Source organism: Lepidochelys olivacea, assembly GCF_965140295.1.
Source record: "Lepidochelys olivacea isolate rLepOli2 genome assembly, chromosome: 4".
Taxonomy (NCBI): Eukaryota; Metazoa; Chordata; order Testudines; family Cheloniidae; genus Lepidochelys; species Lepidochelys olivacea.
In genome coordinates this window covers 41,597,859-41,618,757 of record NC_140414.1, presented here as the reverse complement: position 1 = coordinate 41,618,757, position 20,899 = coordinate 41,597,859, and the positions used below count along the sequence as shown (strand labels likewise).

At 41.3% G+C, this 20,899-nt stretch overlaps 1 protein-coding gene across 9 annotated transcripts in view; it reads right to left on the bottom strand.

Annotated features, from left to right (window-relative positions):
• Positions 1–404: 404 nt before the first annotated feature.
• ANK2 (ankyrin 2) overlaps positions 405–20,899 on the bottom strand; it is a 589,776-nt gene continuing 569,281 nt past the window's right edge. For all 9 annotated transcript variants that reach the window (XM_084626827.1, XM_084626832.1, XM_084626829.1 and 6 more), the window contains 10 exons: positions 20,465–20,539; positions 17,059–17,190; positions 16,264–16,410; positions 14,815–15,091; positions 12,593–12,887; positions 7,240–7,332; positions 6,648–6,731; positions 5,542–5,706; positions 4,729–4,911; positions 405–564 (listed from right to left, as the gene is read on the bottom strand). In XM_084626827.1, the coding sequence (XP_084482953.1) occupies positions 550–564; positions 4,729–4,911; positions 5,542–5,706; positions 6,648–6,731; positions 7,240–7,332; positions 12,593–12,887; positions 14,815–15,091; positions 16,264–16,410; positions 17,059–17,190; positions 20,465–20,539 (1,466 nt within the window). In that variant the 3' untranslated portion in view covers positions 405–549. The remainder of the gene's footprint in view (positions 565–4,728; positions 4,912–5,541; positions 5,707–6,647; positions 6,732–7,239; positions 7,333–12,592; positions 12,888–14,814; positions 15,092–16,263; positions 16,411–17,058; positions 17,191–20,464; positions 20,540–20,899) is intronic.

Genomic DNA, 20,899 nt, shown 5'->3' with positions numbered 1-20,899 from the left:
TCTTTAAGTCCAAGCACTTTAGCTATGTACAGTTTACATGTTAATAGCCTTTTTTTTATGATGCATGTACATAGTCACTTGAAGAGGCCTGTGGATGAAATTGGAGCTAGTGCAGAAGCAAAGGAACAGCAACGTGGCAAAGTTCACAAGTTCCCAGTACAGCACAAAGGTGATGAATTAGTGGATAAACCATCCTGAACGAAGGATGCTATCTTTGGTCACAAATTAGCTTACAGGTACAAAAAGAAAAGAAAGGAAAATTGAATTCATTGTAGGTGCTTGAAGAAGAAATGTCAGTGACTTCCAGAGATTATGTAAGTCTATATCGATGAGAGTGAATGCCGCATATTGGATAGGTGGTGGGGGTAGTGAGATGTGGCAGCTTCTCATTTGGCCTCTTGCTTCTGGTTCTCTTTGCAGAAATGTCTAAGAAGTTGCTGGAGGTCATGCTGGAGGTCATCCTGTGCTTCTGGTCTATTCTCCAGCTGTTCTACAAGAACATGTTTTCCATACTGGTCCTTCACCACGGTCCTCTTCTGTGAGCTGCATTTATTCATTGTTGTCCTAAAGATGAGAGTAAGTAAATGAATGTGGCATTTCTGCCCCCCTCCCCCCCAAAGCATTAGAAACTCCTCCTGAAGTGCTAAAATTCCCCCTTTCCTGCAGAATTAATTATTACATAGCATGGAATTTCTGTAAAAGGCATTCTGCCTTTTGAGTAGGACTGGTGGAATTTTAAGGCAGCAAGACGGTAAAGAACTGTAACTGACGACCCCAAATACTGAGCTCAGAGTTTCTAAACAAACAGTGACTGGAAACTTAAATAGTTGAGAAACAAAACCAGATTGCTTTTTAAATTTAATCTTGTATAGTTGTGAAAAAACAGCTCAAAACAGTTGTTGGATTTTTTTTCACAAGGATTACATCATACAGTTTTATAACAAATGCCTGAAAAAATATATGCTCTAATGCACCAACATGCAACAGCTTTTGAAATCCATGCAGGACTCTCCTACTTAGCTCTGTATGCTGAAGTTAAGCCCACTATAAGTTTTGTTTATCCTTCTTACAACTGTTCCATCTTTCACTGACTACTTCAGACAGGCACTCACTACTAAATGAATGACCTGCTACAAAAAGATTATAAAACATTATAATGGTATTTTACAATCTCAGTTGTTGGGCTCAGCGAGCGGGTGCTGTTGTAGACCTGGGAGTCCCTCTGGCCTTAAATTAATTTTCCTTCTCAAACAGAACAAATAAACTTAGCTCTCAATGCTTGCATCTTCTAGCATCAACTTAGCTGCTTGTGAGATATATGTGTATTTATCAGCAGTCTCCAAAAGGACAGTGATTTGCCCTAGGCTATAAATCATGTTCACTGATGTCCCCACCCATTCAAAAGTAAGCAAACATTTGGGAGACACTTTATGCATAAACTGCATTTATACTTTGGAAATATTATGTGGCCACTCTTAACAGAAGCAGGGACAGTGTGCTTTGCAAAGAGGAGAGAGAAATTTACAGTAAAAGTAAATCAGCCTACACGAGCCTGCCAGACTTATTAAGCTGGCATTTGAAGTTCATGGTCTTGTGGTTCTCCTTCCCTCCCCACACCCTCTCTTCAGTATCCATCTGCTTTTGTGGTTATCTGGTAAATATTTCAGACTTAGTGTCACTTGTTTGGGCCAGACCCGTTAGTACTATCATCTATTCCTCTAAGCCCAGTCAACCTACTTGCTCCCTCTCATACACATGTTCTGTGTAATTTTAAATAACTCCAAACCTTTTTGTCAAACCCCAGGTGGAGCCAAATTCACTGCTAGCATCAGTAAGCATCTAGTGAAATTGGACCTCTGGATGTAACAGTGGGCATAATGTCTCTTAGGGGATAGGGGAAGTGTCACAAAGCAAGACAATTCATTATGACTTTTCTCTAAAATTTTGAATATGCTGTATAAAATGCTTTTAAAAACACATTTTGCTCTCAATATACTTGTCAAAAATATATAATAGGATTACTTTCTAGAACTGAAGATTCTATTTCTTTTATGGGAATATCACAATATTAACCTATTCCAAAAAATAGTCACAAGGAGACTGGTGTATATACAAAGACTGCCTTATGCAGTAAAAACCTCCATATGATACTTTCTAGAGATGACATCTACCTGGAACTTCAGAACAAGGTACTATAACCCCTCAGTTAAAAAATCAGATCCAGGTTTGGATTCCAAATACTTCTGAACAGCTCATCTCTGCACCTGATTTACATAGTAGAGTAACAACTCTAATCATGCTCAGAAACCAGCTCATTCTTGCGCACACACAATCAAATGTTTGAAAATACTCATCAAACTAAATGGTTAAAAAGGAAGGAATATGGAATCTGAGTTTTCAGCTGCTGTGTAAATTAATTTCAAAATGACTAATTACAATCCATTATTCCTCATCTCCTGTAAAATCAGCTATACATTGTCTTAGAGGGGAGCTTTTCAATGCCTGATTATTTTTTTTCTTCACTGTACTCCGTATATTAGCTTACATCATTTAGTATGTCAGTTCTACTTTTGGCCAGGGGTCTGTTCAAAAGTGTCTGGATTTGGTCTGTGGTCAACCTATTGACTACCCTTGCTTTAGACACTGCCAGCCAAGGGTCTTGCTCAAGACATTTTAATCTCCCGTCCACTTTTTTCAGTGTTAGTTTGTTAAAAGTTCACTGCCATGCCAACTCAAACCTTTTAATAACTGATCCATCCTCTTTCATGATCTCTTTCTCTACTAAAGTGGGGAGTTGGACTTTCATTTGGTTACCTGTAAAACTCAAAGCCTAAAGTGAAACACATAACACAACCTTAGGTAATTAATTGTACTGCACACTTTAATACTTCTGCATTAGGTTGTTTTTGTAAGGGGTATCAGAGGCAAGGCATGACAAGCATTGAACTGCCACATGCCTGTTGACTTTGAGTGGGAGTGAGGGGCCCTTTGTGCCCTTAAAAATCTCTCTAGTTAATCATTACAGATGTATGGCAGTGTACCCTTTTAACTTTGAAATGGCATTGGTTGATTCTCAGGTGAGAGTCCTAACTACAAGGCTAAGGAATATTCTGGGGCGGGGGACTCCCACCATTTCTCCTCCTGCAGTTGTTCCACTCTGAATAAAGAACAGAATAATTAAGTAGGCCAGTGAAAGACTTACTCATTAGGTGTAGCATCACTCTAAAACACTCACCTAATGCAGGGAGACCACTGTTAAACTCCCCCCTCAGGAAAAGGGGGAACTTGCACTAGGGGTCGCCCATACTGTGGCTGGTTATAAGGGAGGTAGTATGCCCTCATTTTATTTCAGGCCCTGCAGAGAGTGCCACTGCTTTGTAGCCTGGACTGAAGCACCCATCCCCACAAGAGGGGGCAGGGCTTAGGACACACTGATGGGCAGCTTCCTGCCTAATGTGCTGGCTTTGTGGATTGCAGTTGAAGGTGCGTAACTCTCCTTGTCCATGCTCAGCATTACAGAGCCTACGTCTCTGTGTGGATCCCACCCTTGGCCTTATAGAATATTAGGAGACAACCATACGGGAAACAATTTTCTAAATGGCTGCATGGAATTTTCCTGTTTTTCTAATGTCCCCAAGGGCTTTCAACATATTAATTTGTTCCGTAGTTTTTTTTTTTTTAATAGGATCACTTCTGTGGTTGTCCTGGATTTTGGTAGAAGACACCAGCTTTCCATTTTTAATTTATTTTTTTTTTTTGGTAGGTATAGATTGCTATAGCGATGTGGCTGTCTAGCAGTCTTCATTCCTAACTAGCCAGAGCTAATGTTTCCTGTTCCTATAAACAATGACCTATCCCTAGGAATAGCCACATGTGACTATGGATAACTCTCCATAGCTGTAGCTACAGGTAGAAGCTAGCTACAGATACCTATTTGTACCCTATGCTGTAGCGGTTGGTAGCTGTCTCTTGCTATTCATCAATATGCATAGTAACTGGGAGCTATCAGCAAGGAACAATATCTACCTGTAGCTTAGGATGCTATCCATAGAGTTACCTAGCTGTAGATCAGGGGAGGGCAAACTATGACCTGTCAGGGCTTTCAATCCAGCCCACGGGGCTAAGGCAGGCCCCCTGCCTGCCGCGGGTTGGCAAAGGGCTGTGTGTACTGCCCTTGCCTGGAGGCACCGCTCCCCCACAGCTGCCATTGCCTGGGAATGGGGAACCCGGGCTGTGGTGCTGTCCCCTTCTGGGAGCAGCGCAGGGCCAGGGCAGGCAGGGGAGCCTGCCTTCACACCGCTGGCACCCTGAACCCCCTCCCACACCCTGCGCTGCCTTCTGCCCCCCAGCCCTACATTCATGACCCTGCATACAATTTCCGTATCCAGATGTGGCCCTTGGGCCAAAAAGTTTGCTCACCCCTGCTGTAGATGGATATCGATAGCTATACTTACCTAGCTGTAGCAACTGGTGGTGGTAGGCAGGTATAGCTTGATATCCACGGTTAGCTACAGCTCATTAGGAAACGGTAACTATAGCCCACTAGCTATCCCTAGCGGTTGGTAGCTATTTTCAAGCATTTAGCAGCAAATTCCCTAACAGTGGGGGCTTGATACTGCCAGGTGTTAGTTTGTTGACTGCAATGGGGGTAGATTTTGTCCGTATATGCTCTGCCACAGTGCCAGATTTAAATTTCTTTTCTGTGAATTCCAAATGAAGGCACTTTACCTCTTCAAAGTCCTCTTTGGCTGATGGAAGATCAGTGGCTAAACTAGCATCACCCAGGTGCTTCTCCATTCTCTCTCCTTGTACCACTGTGGTCTTTACAACTTTACTGACCTTCCGGCCTTCCACTGGTTCAGCCTGAAATTCTGAGGCACCCGTCAGAACACTGGGTTCAGAGAATGTCACCTGGTAAGAAGATATGGATTGCAGATCATCATTTCAGCCTAGGGAAATCCTTAACACAATCTACATACTCTTATTTAATCACTTTCTACTTAGATAGATCGCTCAGGGCATCCATAAAAGGAGACTGAAAATCAATATAATTCATAGGTGAATTGAATAGGTCTTTGACAGACATCTTTGTTAGAAATCAAGGATTGCAGGGGAATGGAAATGTATTTGTCACTACCCACAGTGTGTTTGGACTATGGATAAACACAAGAATTCCTTCTCCAGGAAAGCGCTGCATTTACTTTATTTAAAAACAAAACATAGAGCATGGATTGATAAGAGATTATTTTACAGAAGCTCCACCTATAAAAAGTTGCTTTATTGAATTCATTTTGGGGCTCAAGCCAGAAAAATGTAATCTTCATTTGTATCACAAGGTTGAAAGTCTGCCTCTGGTTTTTACTGATGCCCTTTAAAGTACTTTTTTTTTAAAAACAGTACACCGAAAGCCAAGATAAACACCTAGTCAAGCACTTTCAGTCATAGACTGTGGTGACACAGAATAGGTTGCGGGGGGAGGGATAAGAGAACTGTTCTTCTAGCTCTCTTCCTTCCATGAAAAGAAATCTTAGAAAGTATCACCTCAGACTGTTCAATGTCACTTTTCAGCACAACCCGCTTTACGACTTTGGAATACCCATCTCCTTCTTCAATCATAACAGGTTCTTGTGGTGCTCCGTGCATTAGGACTTCCTCTTTTTCTGTGCCATCTGGTGAAATATATCGCCTGATAATCTTTCTGGTGACCTAAGGGGATAAACTTACTTCTGTCTTTGGTTCACTTCAACATTTAGGTACAGAATTATCTTAACAATAAAAAACAGACCTTAAACTTCTATACTATGTGTAGTACCTTCCCATTCAAGGATCTCAAAGCACTTCGCAAACATTAATAAGCTGAGGGTGAAATCCTGGCCTCATTGAACTCAATAGCAGTTTTGCTATTAGCACATACACTCTTATCATCTATTTCTAAAGTGCCTATCTCAGTAGTATCTAAGTGCTGAAAAATGATAAAGCAGATGCAAAACCAAATCTGTCACCTCAAGCATTTTGATTGCCCAGTTCCCATGGGGACAGATTCTGACATCCATATTGACACCTGAATAGTATCATGCTCCCATTGGTGCTACTCATTGTGAATAAAAGGTATCAATATCTAGCCCACAGTGATTAATGACCCTTAGGTGATGAAAGTGCTGTACAAAAATAACCACACGATGGTGCTTTCTCCACTAAGACAAGTAAAATATTTCAAAAGCACCTTAAAGTGATTTAAGAGCCTAAGTCCCATTTTGAAAAATCTTAGATACTTAGGAGCCTACGTCTCACGGAAACTGAATTGGCATTATGCTCCTCCATAGAGCATTTTCCAACAGAACATTCTTCTGTTGGAAAATGAAGATTCCTGAAAATTGTTGATTGCAATAAAATGTCAGTGAAATTACAAAAAAAAAAACCCGCCAACCCCAAACATAAAATAAAGATATAACAAATAAATATAGCTGTGCTTTTGGAATGACAACAAACTTTGAATTAGTGGAATTTTCTGCAAAACAGACATTCCAGTTCCTTCACAGCTGAAATTACTTTTGAAAATAGAACTTCAGCTCCTAAGTACCTTAGGCAGTTTTGAACATTTTACCTAAGGACAGTAAGAATGCACCAGAGTGTATGACTGACAATACCTTCTTCACCACAATGTGGCCATGTTCATCTGTGTACTGCTCCTCTGTCACCGTTTCCGGTGGTATTTCTGGCATATCATTGGCCTGCATGACAAGAAAACAGAACTTTATTAAGCAATGCCTTAATATAAGTGGATGCTTTAAATAAACAGTATAAAAATTATTAGTTAGTTAAAGTAAGAATTTGAAAAGCAGTCAAGATGCATCAATGCTGAGGAGTTAAACTCCATACAATATTCAGCAAATTAATATTTAAAGACATGCACAGGAAAGTTATACCACAACCAACAGGCAAATAAATATTAGTTCACCTGGCCATGTGTGGGCCTAAAAAAAAAGCAAAACAAAGTCCTTGTTCCCTTACTGAGGCATCTCCACAATATAGGCTATAGCTGACAGTCTTACTGTAATTCTCCTCCGCCCTAAAACGTATTAGAATAATATTATTGAAGTTATTTAATGGCCATGCATTATTCAGGAGCTTGGCAACTTCATAGGTGGTTGCCTTAGCAGCAGACCTTATGAAGGTTTTCTACAGATGTAACCAGGACATAATTGCCAGTGGCACGTGCAGTAGTTCAACACTCAGTACCTGAATAATCACCCGGCGGCGAATGACCCTGGTAGTTACCATCTCTTCTTCATCTGAGCTGGTCTCTAGCTCACCTAATTCCTCTGCTAGCTCCTAGTAGAAGCATGGAAGCATTGCTCTATTTATCAAACTGATGTATTTATGACTTTTCCACCATAGTTATAATCTATTCTGAAAGTTTTGATTCAAGGTTTTTGACTACTATATTTCCTTTTTGAGAAACATATATGTGGACAATGAACAGCATATCACCACTTTCCTTTCGCCGTCTCTCTTTTATCTTAATAAAATTCACTGTTTGGTTAGAGTGGATGACAAATCTTAGGTGAACATATTTAACCTACTCTAACTTACTGGAGGTTGCGATAACCTGGCTAGCAGCAGTGTTGCTGTATAAAACTGCTGAATCTAGGACATAAGGTACCATTCATATCAGTGCTGAATACAGATCTCTTTTGTATGACACATTACAAAACCAATAATATAAGAATAAGTTTCCTATCCTCTGACAGCTGCACAGCACAGCACGGCACGGCATATATATTCTGGGCCTAACTCATTTAGCTAGGGGGAAAACAACCATCTATTTAATTCCTAGCACTGCCACCTGGATTTGGGAATGTCAAAAACAACATTTAGTGGCCTGTCTTGAAGTTTTCTCTCCTGCATAAGACAGCACTTCTAAATGCAGAGAGAGTACATGTGCATGGTGTGCTGGGAGTTCTACTGGGAAATTGTTGCAGTCTCCCATAGTCCTACCAATCATCAACTATATCAGTGCATATGGAAACAATTAATATGATGGTAAAAAAGAAAAGATTAAAGAACAATAGGAATGATGGAAAGCAGGTTTTAATTTCCTTTAGTGCTTAGCAAGTATGTTAAATATTTTAATGATTTCTAGGTGAAGACATCCATTTATTAAAAAATCCTTATTTAATCTTGAATAAACCAAGCATAAAGAGAACAAAAGCCTTTTCATGAAGTCAGAAATGTCTCTTATGACACATGGATCAGTTAAAATTAGATATGGAACTGAAATGCCAAGCTCAGCCCTCTATCTAGTGGCATCCGCAATAAACCCAGGAACAACTAGGTAGTCAAACTGATAGATGATACACAACATATGACACCAGAAATTAATGCTCACTAAAAATTCCCACAGAAATGTGTGGTGCTATTAATTCCAAAGACGCCCTCACTTTGGAAATGCTCCCGCCCATTTATGTACATTGTTCAGCATTGCTCTTACTCATGGCCCCCACGTGTGACTTCCTCACTGTGTAACCTACCAGGCATGGCATTCTTTTCTTCTCCTCCACCGTCTTCAGTGGGGGAAGGGGTGTAGTCGGCAAGACTATGCCATCACTTACACCTCCACTCAACACCCCAGAAGTTCACACAGTTGCAGAAGCTGAAAACGAGGGCAGACTTTGGCTCAGTGAGCCAGATGCTGGTGTAGCTCCACTGAGATAACTGACATCAAGCACATTTATATTAGCTGATCTGGCCCTGTGTGTTCAGTTTTTTCAAACTGAAAAAATGGCATTCAGGCCAAGGTACGCCAAATTAATTCTGCACTGCAATAATTCTGCACTAATTAATTCTGCACTGCAAGTTAGCTATACACCCATCCAAGTGTGCTCTAACTTGCTTTTAGGTTGCCTTTTGACACATTGGTAATGCATTTAGTAGTGCTGGATGTATTACTCCAAGCCAAATAAGCATAGTGCCAAACCTTTGAATCGTTGATGACTCATACCTTTTTAGGCTGTTCAGAAAAGGTTTGGTAAATCTGATCTTATGAACACTCACTAATTATTTTCCAGTGCAAGACTGTCTTTGAGGAGAGCCAGGAAGGCTATTCCTCCTCCTCTTGGTATAGTGGCAGGCGAGAGGCGGGGCCTACTTTCCCTTATGCTGAGCCCTCTCACTGCTACCCTACTTAATGTCTGTTATCTTGAGTCTGAGACTTCCCAGCCCTAGCTGGATGTGAAAATGCAAAATACATTATTAGCTTAAGACAACAAATCCAGAGCTGTATTTCCCTCCTTCAACTATACTGATGAGATCTGTCCTCTGCCCCATTATCATTCTTTTCTCCTCCTCCTCTGACTTTGATGGCTTTCTCACCTGTTCTCCCCTAACCCTCTGGTCTCAATGCCTCCAGACCCTACTGACAGCTCTCCTCCCACCCTTACCATGTCCCTCAACCTGTCTCACTCTCATTCTTCCTCATGCTCCTGGCAACACATGTTGGGTTTGGGGGGGGGGGCGCTCCCTATATTAACAAATGAACAAAAACACACCAATGAGCCATCTGCCTCTCAGACTCCCACCAACCTTCACTTCTCCCCCATACCTCTAACCTTATTGAACACACCACCTACCATCACTGCCCTGAGATTCTCTCCAACCCATCCTAAACCTACTCTCATCTGCCCTCCATGGCCTCGTCTCCACTCATAGATTCATAGATATTTAGGTCAGAAGGGACCATTATGATCATCTAGTCTGACCTCCCGCACAATGCAGGCCACAGAATTTCATCCACCACTCCTACAAAAAAAACCTCACACCTATATCTGTGCTATTGAAGTCCTCAAATCATAGTTTAAAGACTTCAAGGAGCAGAGAATCCTCCAGCAAGTGACCCGTGCCCCATGCTACAGAGGAAGGCAAAAAACCTCCAGGCCCTCTTCCAATCTGCCCTGGAGGAAAATTCCTTCCTGACCCCAAATATGGCGATCAGCTAAACCCTGAGCATACGGGCAAGATTCATCAGCCAGATACTACAGAAAATTCTTTCCTGGGTAACTCGGATCTCACCCCATCTAATAGCCCATCACAGGCCATTGGGCCCATTTACCATGAATATTTAATTACCAAAACCATGTTATTCCATCATACCATCTCCTCCATAAACTTATTGAGTTTAATCTTAAAGCCAGATAGATCTTTTGCCCCCCACTGCTTCCCTTGGAAGGCTATTCCAAAACTTCACTCCTCTGATGGTTAAAAACCTTTATCTAATTTCTATTCTAAATTTCCTAGTGGCCAGTTTATATCCATTTGTTCTTGTGTCCACATTGGTACTGAGCTTAAATAATTCCTCTCCCTCTCCAGTATTTATCCCTCTGATATATTTATAGAGAGCAATCATATCTCCCCTCAACCTTCTTTTAGTTAGGCTAAACAAGCCAAGCTCCCTGAGTCTCCTTTCATAAGGAGAAAAGGAGTACTTGTGGCACCTTAGAGACTAACCAATTTATTTGAGCATAAGCTTTAGTGAGCTACAGCTCACTTCATCGGATGCATACCATGGAAACTGCAGCAGACTTTATGTATACACAGAGAATATGAAACAATACCTCCTCCCACCCCACTGTCCTGCTGGTAACTTGGAGAGTGGTCAGTTTGGATGAGCTATTACCAGCAGGAGAGTGAGTTTGTGTGTGTATGGGGGTGGGGGGATGTGAGAAAACCTGGATTTGTGCAGGAAATAGCCCAACTTGATTGTCATGCACATTGTGTAAAGAGTTGTCACTTTGGATGGGCTATCACCAGCAGGAGAGTGAATTTGTGTGGGGGGGTGGAGGGTGAGAAAACCTGGATTTGTGCTGGAAATGGCCCACCTGATGATCACTTTAGATAAGCTATTACCAGCAGGACAGTGGGGTGGGAGGAGGTATTGTTTCATATTCTCTGTGTATACATAAAGTCTGCTGCAGTTTCCACGGTATGCATCCGATGAAGTGAGCTGTAGCTCACGAAAGCTTATGCTCAAATAAATTGGTTAGTCTCTAAGGTGCCACAAGTACTCCTTTTCTTTTTGTGAATACAGACTAACATGGCTGTTACTCTGAATCCTTTCATAAGGCAAGTTTTCCATTCTTCGGATCATCCTAGTAGCCCTTCTCTGTACCTGTTCCAGTTTGACTTCATCCTTCTTTAAACATGGGAGACCAGAACTGCACACAGTATTCCAGGTGAGGTCTCACCAGTGCCTTGTATAATGTACTAACACCTCCTTATCTCTACTGAAAATACCTCGCCTGATGCATCCCAAGACCGCATTAGCTTTTTTCACAGCCATATCACATTGGCGGCTCATAGTCATCCTATGATCAACCAATACTCCAAGGTCCTTTTCCTCCTCCGTTACTTCTAATTGATGCGTCCCTAGCTTATAACTAAAATTCTTGTTATTAATCCCTAAATGCATGACCTTACACTTCTCACTATTAAATTTCATCCTATTACTATTACTCCAGTTTACAAGGTCATCCAGATCCTCATGTAGGGTATCCCGGTCTCTCTCTAAATTGGCAATACCTTCCAGCTTTGTATCATCCACAAACTTTATTAACACACTCCCACTTGTTGTGCCAAGGTCAGTAATAAAAAGATTAAATAAGATTGGTCCCAAAACCGATCCTTGAGGAACTGGTAACCTCCCTCCAGCCTGACAGTTCACCTTTCAGTAGGACCCGTTGTAGTCTCCCCTTTAACCAATTCCTTATCCACCTTTCAATTTTCCTATTGATCCCCATCTTTTCCAATTTAACTAATAATTCCCCATGTGGCACGGTATCAAACGCCTTACTGAAATCTAGGTAAATTAGATCCACTGCGTTTCCTTTGTCTAATCACCTAACAACCTTTTCTTGGTCAAATTTCAGAGTCACTACGGCCCTTTTACCTCTTTACTGCTTTTGACACTGTCAGTGACACTTTCCTTTGGATTTCATGACTGTCTTCTCTTTTTCAGCTCCCCCCTGTGCAGGGCCTATTTCTGCAACCCTTATTGAGGTAGAGCAGTTCTCACTCAAATGAGCAGTCCGATTGACTTTAGTGGCACCACTTGCATAAGTGCTGAACAAGAATAAGCACTGCATAATCAGATCAGTGCTTCTCATCTTCAAAATATCCATATAGATTAATCCTTGTAACAACCATGTGAAAGGATCATTTAACTCATGGGGAAACTGAGTCAAAACAATTAAGTGACTTTCCCAAGGCTACAGAGTGAGTCACCGCAGAGCTGGAGTTAGAACACAGGAGTTCCTATCTCACAGGCCTGCACTCAGACAATGCGTCTTATTCTAAAGATCATATTGAATTCTGATGTAAGTGGGCACAGCTCCCATTGTCATCAATGCAAGTTGTTGATGCTTACATCTGCGCTAAATTTGTCACATCATGCTGAAAGATACCCATGAGAGCTGATTGTGTCAGCATCTGCTTAAGACAAAATAAAACAAACATAAAATAATCCAAAGACTCCAGACAAAGGAATTTTGCTCTTCCTAACAAATATTTTATGATGTGGGGGGCGGAGGTTGGTATTTACCTTTTCAAAAGATTCATCATCATAATGTCTTTCAAACTTTGCTGGCTGTTCATCAGTTGACTCCACTATAACCAGACTAGTTCTCCTTGGGGAAAGTTCTTCTTGGGAGAGCTGGAGGTCTTCAAGTTCTTGTGCAATGGGAGAGTCACCTCGCTCACTGGATGATGGCGTCTGAAGATATGGCCTCTCGTGCTCTTCAGATCCTGTGGTGGAGCCTTTAGATTTTTCCTTTGCAAAGCCTGCTGCTTTTTCAGCCTTTGGTGCTATGGATTCTTCTGTTCCTGGAGTTGTGACACTGTGGATTACAGATTCAAGGGAGCTAACTGCAAAGCATTTTATGAGGTTACATGCTCCGTGAACTAATTTCTCTGCTGTTGTTTAGTTGCTAGTATAAACCATTTAAAACAAAGAACTAAAAAGAGTTAACAATAAAACTGAAACCTACACATATGCAAATTGTGCTGTCGTATACTTGGGAATAATGGTGACTTCGGAGGTTTAGTTCTGCTTGTCATCTAGTGAATATTTATCATGAAACATTATGGAAACAGTTCAAGTCTGAGTCTCCTCCCATTCCCCCCAATTTTACTCCACACACATCTATGGGACTCACTCACTTGGAAAGCAGGATCAGGCACTTTATTTTCTAGAATGTTACTCTGGGGCTGACTCTCCTCATTTGCATCCATATAAATCAAGAGCAACTCCATCAGTGTCAGTGAAGTTACACAGGGGAGAAAAGGTCAGAGCAGAATCCAATCCTTTGCTACTAAGATGTTCGGGAGCGAACACCCATAGACTACTTTTATTTGTGAGTTTTCTCCTTAAAACTTAATCATTTCTGGGTTTGGAAAAATAAGATTATGAAAAATTACAAATCAAGTCCCAGAGTTTAAGCTCCCTACTCACCATTGTGAGTAGTTACATATGAACAGTCCGAGTGAAGTCAATGGGACTATTTGTATGAGTAAACATTTATGAGTATTGGTAAAGGTTACACAATTTGGCTCCAAATGGCTATGCTTTAACAAAATACTGTCCCAATATAACTTACAGATGAGTGTGGTTAATTCAAAGTATTTTTTTTCCCTTTCAGTACCATTTGTACCGTTACATGATTCCTATACCCCTGGTTCTCTTATTTTTTTTCATACTCTATTTAGGTCAAGTCTGGTCAATCTTTCTTCCACATTCATGCATCAAAGGCTGGAATAATTTCTCCCTGGCCATTGCTACATCTATTCAATCTCAATACTATCCTCTCCAAAATATGATGACTGGCACTGAACACAATATTTAAAATCATCTTAGGCAGCACCAAAATAACTTCAACAAATCTACGCTTCATACTCCGTATGTACAGAAAATGTAAGATCTTACTGACATTTTGTATACTGTAAGTATTTGTACTTGAGCATTTTGTCTTCTGCAAATGTTTCCAGTCTACTATCTCTAAGCAAATCCAAGTCCTTTTTTTTTGGTCCTTCTCAGCATAAGTTAGAGCAGCCCTCCTAGCACAGAGCCAGACCAAGATCGAAGGAGTGTGAATGTGAGTCAAAGCTACCTTTACACACTACCAACCGGTGCTGTGCACTCCCTCTGGGCCTATAATTTTAAAGTGTATTGTTACTTTAAGTAGTCCTGAAACATCTTTTTCTCTTTAACTATTTGAAGTATACCTTTCACATACAGTTCCTGTTACTCATATATAGTTCTGAGTTTAGCGAATAAAGATTTTGGAAGAGCGGTTAGCGTTCTGAATTAAAATTCCTGTCTGAAAGTAAAAGATACAATGTGCAAATAACCAATGTCACCCCTCTGTCACTGACTCTTTCCATTAAGGAAATTATTACTATTAGTTTTAACATCAAAAATATAACTCAACTGTATTAAGTGTTGCAAAATTGTCATTTAAAAATTGCTGGCACCCCAATCAATAAAACAGCCCTCCAAAATAATTCCACCCATTCATGCCTACATCTTCTTTTCTTTTGTAATTACTGAGACAAAATTATTCCTTATTACTAATAATGAGCCAATCCGTCACTGAGTTTTCTCTCCTGTATAAGAACCCCACATAGATTTCATCCTGTTCTCAAATAATGAGAGATTAACGTTAAGCCCTGAAACATATTCTTAAAGATATACAAAATAAATAAAAGTGCATTTCTGTTCAACATGCTATCGGTTATGGATTTGACCAGCCATCTTTTGATGCTTACAAGTACTCCTGTTGTGCAGCTGATGAATCTTCTGGCAGATCCTGTAGTTTCCCTGAGAACTCAGCTTGCACTCGCTCTTTGTGTGCTTGTCGCAGGAGCTCTGCAACTGATATGTCTGTCTCAGTCCTGGGAGTGCCCTCCTGAAAGGAAGAGTAACTGACAGAAGTGTCTTCTTCGGAGACAATGGGAGGGTGATCAGATGGCTCACTCTCTTTATAATGCTCCTCTTCCTTCTTGTGTCTTGGACTGTACAGTTCCTCCTGCAGTGCAGAAAATCCTAGGAATGAGTTAAAAAAACACAATTAGAATGCTCCCTGGGAAACAAGATGATCTTGCCACTCTAAGTCAGAGGTTCAATAGGCAGAAGAAACACATTTTCTCAAAGCCTCAATGTATTGTAGGCTGTGGATGGTTTATCGTGCACAATTTGGGTGGAAGATGAAGAAATTGATGAACGTAGTTGGTGAAATGTTAGACTTATCTCTAGGATTGCCACACAGCTGGCTTTACAGTAACCTGCAAAACAAATGAGCTCCCTATCTAAAATATCAGCCATTGAACGAGCTGAAAGCACTTCAGAAATTTTAATTCAGACCCACAATAGCCCTTTGCAGTACATCAGGGATATATAGATTATTGCTTCACTCACCAAGTCCTATAGTGCTCAGTATCAATGTTTTGAAGACTGAAGAATACTCTAGCCAACTAAAACTGCAGGAGGAATTTAGGTGAGAAGAATGTAATTACCTGAATTGGAATTTTATCAAGACATTGTAGTTAACATCTTGAATTGGAATTTGATCAAGACATTGTAGTTAACATCCTTACTCTAATGAAAAGTGGAATAGTGGAATAATATAAGGACCTTATATTCATATTTTACCCAAAGAATGGTCAGAGAAAACCACTTTGTGTAACATCTTGGTGTTTCTTAAATGTCTTTCCATCTAATGACTGCAACTCTTTATGAAATCCAACAGAATCACAGTACCAAATGCAGTTTTTACCATGGCCACTTGTATTCAGAGGCCTTCCAAGCTATGGGACAAATATAGTTTTAATATTCTACATAAAGTATTTTTTTAAATGTGAGATAAACTTTTCTCTCATTTAAATGGGCACAACCTCATTGATTTCATGGAATCACCTATATAACTGTGAGCAGATTGGCCCACAGTGTACAATAATTTCTGCAAAGGTTAATTTACTTACATTATAAGAACTGGCTATGGCAGGTGTTTGATAAAACATATTATTTCATCTACGTTCTTCATTATTAAATTGTCCTGTTTTTAAAGTTAGATGCCACTACTACACAAGTACAATGATAGAGTTAGGTGAGTCTCCTAACTACCCATTTGAGAATGGAATCTGGTGCACAGATGAGATCACTCTGTCAGTAAGTAACTTGCTGGAAAAGGTAAAGGGTTAACATCAGGAAGCATCTACCTTCACTATGATCCAGTCCAATTGTCTGTTCAATTTCTGCATAGGTGCGAGTGCCATGGCCCTGCACAGAGTCCATATGGCTGGTCTCCATTAGATGAACAATATCCATTCGGTTGATTTTTGTTAGACACTGGGTAAGACTTGTATCTGTGATGTTAGAAAGAGACCATTTAGTTGAGCTGAGAGCTCTGTCTTGAATACACTCCTGGGCCACCGATGCCCCAAATCACAGAAATGCATAAGATATTCAAACAGCATTATCATACATACAATGCAAATACCTCATATGTGAAAAGAACCAAGGGACAGAATGAAAAAATCGTTATTATAGACAACCTGATATTTTGGAAAGGTTTCATGCATGAATTATTCTAACCTCATCGGCTGGAAAGCTGCCTCAGCTAATGCACATTTTTCTGCTTGGCTGGGTAATGTAGGATTTAAGGCCTAGATGCTCAGAGATATTTAGGTGCCTAACTCCCAATGAAATCAATGGCAGGTGCATAAATACCTTTGCAAATCTAGGCCAAGGTACTTACAAAGTGGGATTTCTGCCTTCTGTGAGATGTTATGCTTTTGCCTTCCAAATGCGCTGTGATAAATAACTTAAACACAAAATCCTGTGCTATTCCTCATTATGCAGATTCTATTGCTTAAAAGAAAGTACATTCTTTGGTCAGTTGCCTTCGTACTCTTCTAAACTCTATCTATATTTCCTTTGTGTGACTGTGGGTGAGCACGTGTCTAGCCTACTAGTCTGGGAAAGTACAGTTCATGCAATAACAGAAAATTTACCTGTAGCATGTTTCCCATCCCTTTCAAGCCAGTATTTCAGAAGTGCATGGCTCTGGTCCTGCAGTGAATTTGGATTTTCAATTCGGATCTGGTGAATTTGCTCTTCCGTGAAATCCAGTTCTCTTGCTAATTCTGTGAACAAGAAGCCATTTTTTGTAAAGACTTTCACATTTGTCGTTAGTGGGCCCCTTTTCAGGCTGGCAGCTGCAACCACAGAGATTACTTTCCCTGACACCAAACTTCTCTTCAGTTTATGTGCCATACCTACAGACATTAGGGTGAGACATTTTTATTTAGAGACCACCAAATCCTCCAGAATCCATCGTTCCCAATTTCCATTTAGTATCTGAAGCTTTTTGAATCTAGTTGAAGAACTGGTTAATTTTAAATAATGGCACATTTTGCAGGCACTGAATCCAGGGCTGGATTAAGGTGTAAGTGCTAGAGGCCTCTACGGACATGTGATGGTCAGAATCTTAGCATTCCGATTTTTTTAAAAAAAAGTTTCTAGGGCTTACAGTTTGGAAGCAAAGTTTGAACATGTGAACTGAGAGTAATCAGTGTAGCCAGGACTGCTTGTGTTGACAGATAGCCTCAAATAATAGTTCTGAGAGAGGGAACTACTCCTTTCTTCTCAATGAAACATGAACTACACCCAGAATTAGTGGGAGGCTCCTGTCAATACCACTTCAACATAAGACAGTGTGTAGCAGAAGAAGGCATGGGTTTCAGCCAACTCATCCAAGCTGATATAACTCAGCTGTTGGAGTAAATACTGGGGAACCTCTACTGCCATTCCTGGCAGGAAAACTGGGGCCTTTATCAATGCCCCTGTCTCTTTGGGAGGACCTCCTGCCACTGCAATTCTGAATGGCAGGGCTATAGGGGGTCCCATGAAGTGATGTGCCAAAGGCCCCAGATTGGGTAATCTAGCCCTGAATGAATCCATTTTGAAAATTCAGGCCTTCTTGGAATTTTGAAACAAAATGTAAGCAGCTAGAATACATATTGAAAAACAAATTTTACAAATGCAGTTTAGCTACAAATTAGACTTAGAGCTGTGAGTCATGCAGAACTTTTTTCTAAAAACAATTTCCTTGTACCCCCAAAGTAAAATAGGGAAGAAGAACCTTTGCCACTATCTGTGTGTGTACCTCCAGGTTTCAGGCAGGCATTCTGCTCTGCTGCCATCATTAGAATATTCTAACCACTCAGGATTCAGGTTTGTCACTGCTGTGTATAGCTAAAACAAAGTTTGTGATGAGAAAAAGACCAAATTAAAGGCAAGATGGTGAGCTGCCCTTACAATACCAAGCTGGGATACGAAGTGTCCCTTTTCCTCTCTGTGCAGCAGGAGGGCAAGGATTGTGCAGAACACTGGGTCTGGTCTACACTATAAAGTTGCATGCGCCTATACTCAGATTTGTCTCTGGCCTATGTAAGATCCCTATTATGACAATGCAGTAAAACCACCTCCCTAAATGGCACTGAGCCATGATCGACCCATTGAAGTCGATGCAGTGTGAGTGTAGACACTGCTAGACTTCTGTTGACCCTAGCTGTCCCACAATGCCCCAGTCCCTCTGACAGTGACTGCTCTGGTCACAATTGTAAACTCTACTGCCCAGAGGTCGTATAGACTGGAAGCCACCTACCCTTTAAACTGTTTTTGAAATGCCTTTTTCTGATTGTCCAGCTTGGTGAGCACGCACCTAGGAAATGCGTCTGCATATTCACAAGCCCAGGGAGGCCAACAATAGATCTGGTGCAGAGTCACAGGCCTCCTGCTTTTACAATAAGCTACATGCTGTACTCGGCAGAGGCCCCACCAGCACCCCAGAGACCACCGTGGATACAACAGAGGGCCTGAGACAGAAACTTAGCCATGAACAGTGAGGAGGAAGAGGAAGGGGAAAGCCATGGCAGTAGCTCTAGCAATGTGTAGGCGGGGGCATGGAGGGTCCAGTGCCCCGCCCCAGATTGGCCTGCTGGGACAGGGAGGGAGAGAGGCTGCTCTCCCTGGCAGCCTGGCACGGAGGGGGGCAACGCTGCCTCCCAGCCAGGCTCTCTCAAGCAGAAGTGACTCCATCCCACTCCCCACCCAGATGCCAGGGAGAGCGGCCCAATGTGCAGGGGGGGGGAGGCACAGGGAGAGAAGGACAGAGTCCCGTCCGTCCCCCCACAAGTAACATGGGACGGGGAGAGGTCTCTGGGCAGAGGACACACATGGGGCGGTCACATGTCCTCCCCTTTAGATTGTTCTCCCTCAGTATGGGGAGGCACGAGTCATCTACTTACCTGCAGGTTCAAAGTAGAGGGATAGGGGATATTTGTTGAAACAAAAGCATCTCTGATGTTTTGCAAATATGGTGAGGAAAATTATGAAACACCCACTACAGAAGATTAACTTCATTTTGTTTGTATGATGGATTTTAAAATTTTCTCCAGTTTGTAACTCCCTTTTCAACCCTATTGTCAGGGATTTCATACTGCCCTAGGGGGTTACAGCAAAATGGGACTTCTTTGGAATTCCTCCATCAAGGACCATGGTAAATTTGCCTACCCTCTGGAAGTGATTGAGGATTCTATTCTCTAAATTCATGGGGAAATGACTAGAGGTATGACAAGAGGGGAGTGGGGTTGCATGGCATAGGGCCAGGGAGGATGGTCCACGTACAGTGGACTGAGTGAGAAAAGGTGCAGAGTTCATTGCAAACATAGATATCAAGGGAAGCTGAGTTTGAAGTTTTTGTTGGACAATGTGCAACCAAATGCAGGACAGAGAACTATGCACAGCTCATTCTCTTTAAATTCCTCTTGTTGTCAGCTGATTTCCAGCAGTAGAATTACTAATTTCACTCAGTTCCAATTTGGCCTCTCCACCAATGATGTATCTGTCTCACCCTGGTGTGGGTTTCTGCAGATAAAATCACTGTTGCAAATATGGTCCCTTTCATCCCCTCCAACTCTGCCATCAGTTCTGAAAAAAAAAAAGGGGTTGCTCTCATTTATGGAAGACTTACTCAGCTGCCTGTGGCTGCTTTGCAGCCCAGAATTGCCAGCGTACAGGCAGCTCTGGCCACACACCCACCTTCCTGATATGGCCTCTAACCAGAGTCCTCGGGGGCTGCAAGGAGGAGAGATATTGTTTTATGTATGTTGGTTCTGTGTCATTCTTATGCTGGCCATAGAGTGAGGGGCCATAGAGTCTAGTATCTGGCCCATACTCTTCCTTTTCTTTACTGCAAGGTCGTAAGTTCATCAATATCCTGAGAAAACTAGTTTCTATAAGCTATTGGAGAATTGTCTTTCATTAATAAAGACATCTGGCAGAAGCATAGAAATGGAAGAAAAACCCAATTCTGAATAAACATACTTTATCTGAAAGAGATTACATGCAGTTTACCTGTCCAGCTGAATCCAAGATGATCAGCAATGTGTGCCAGTCTTTCCTCTGTTCTTCCTTGATCATCCTGTTGATCTAAATAAGGTCAAACAGAACAGCCACAAGTTGTCTACGAACAAGTCAAGGAGAAGCTACAAAACTGATGTATCTCAAGAAAGGAAAGCATTCTTCTTCTAACTGCTCTGGAGCTCCATAAACTGTGGGTGTTTAAAAATAGATACCTAACATTAGGCTTTTACAGCCCTATTTAGGTGCCCCAAAAGGCCTGATTTTCAAATTGGAGCTTTTGGCTGGTCAGCATTTTTGAAAATCAGACTACTTATGTACATGCCAAAATAGGATATAAATGTCTACTGTACCCATTTCATCCAAAAAAGTTATTCTTAGGCTTCTATTTAACAATAAGCCCCCTTATATCTAGAACTAAAGAGGAGA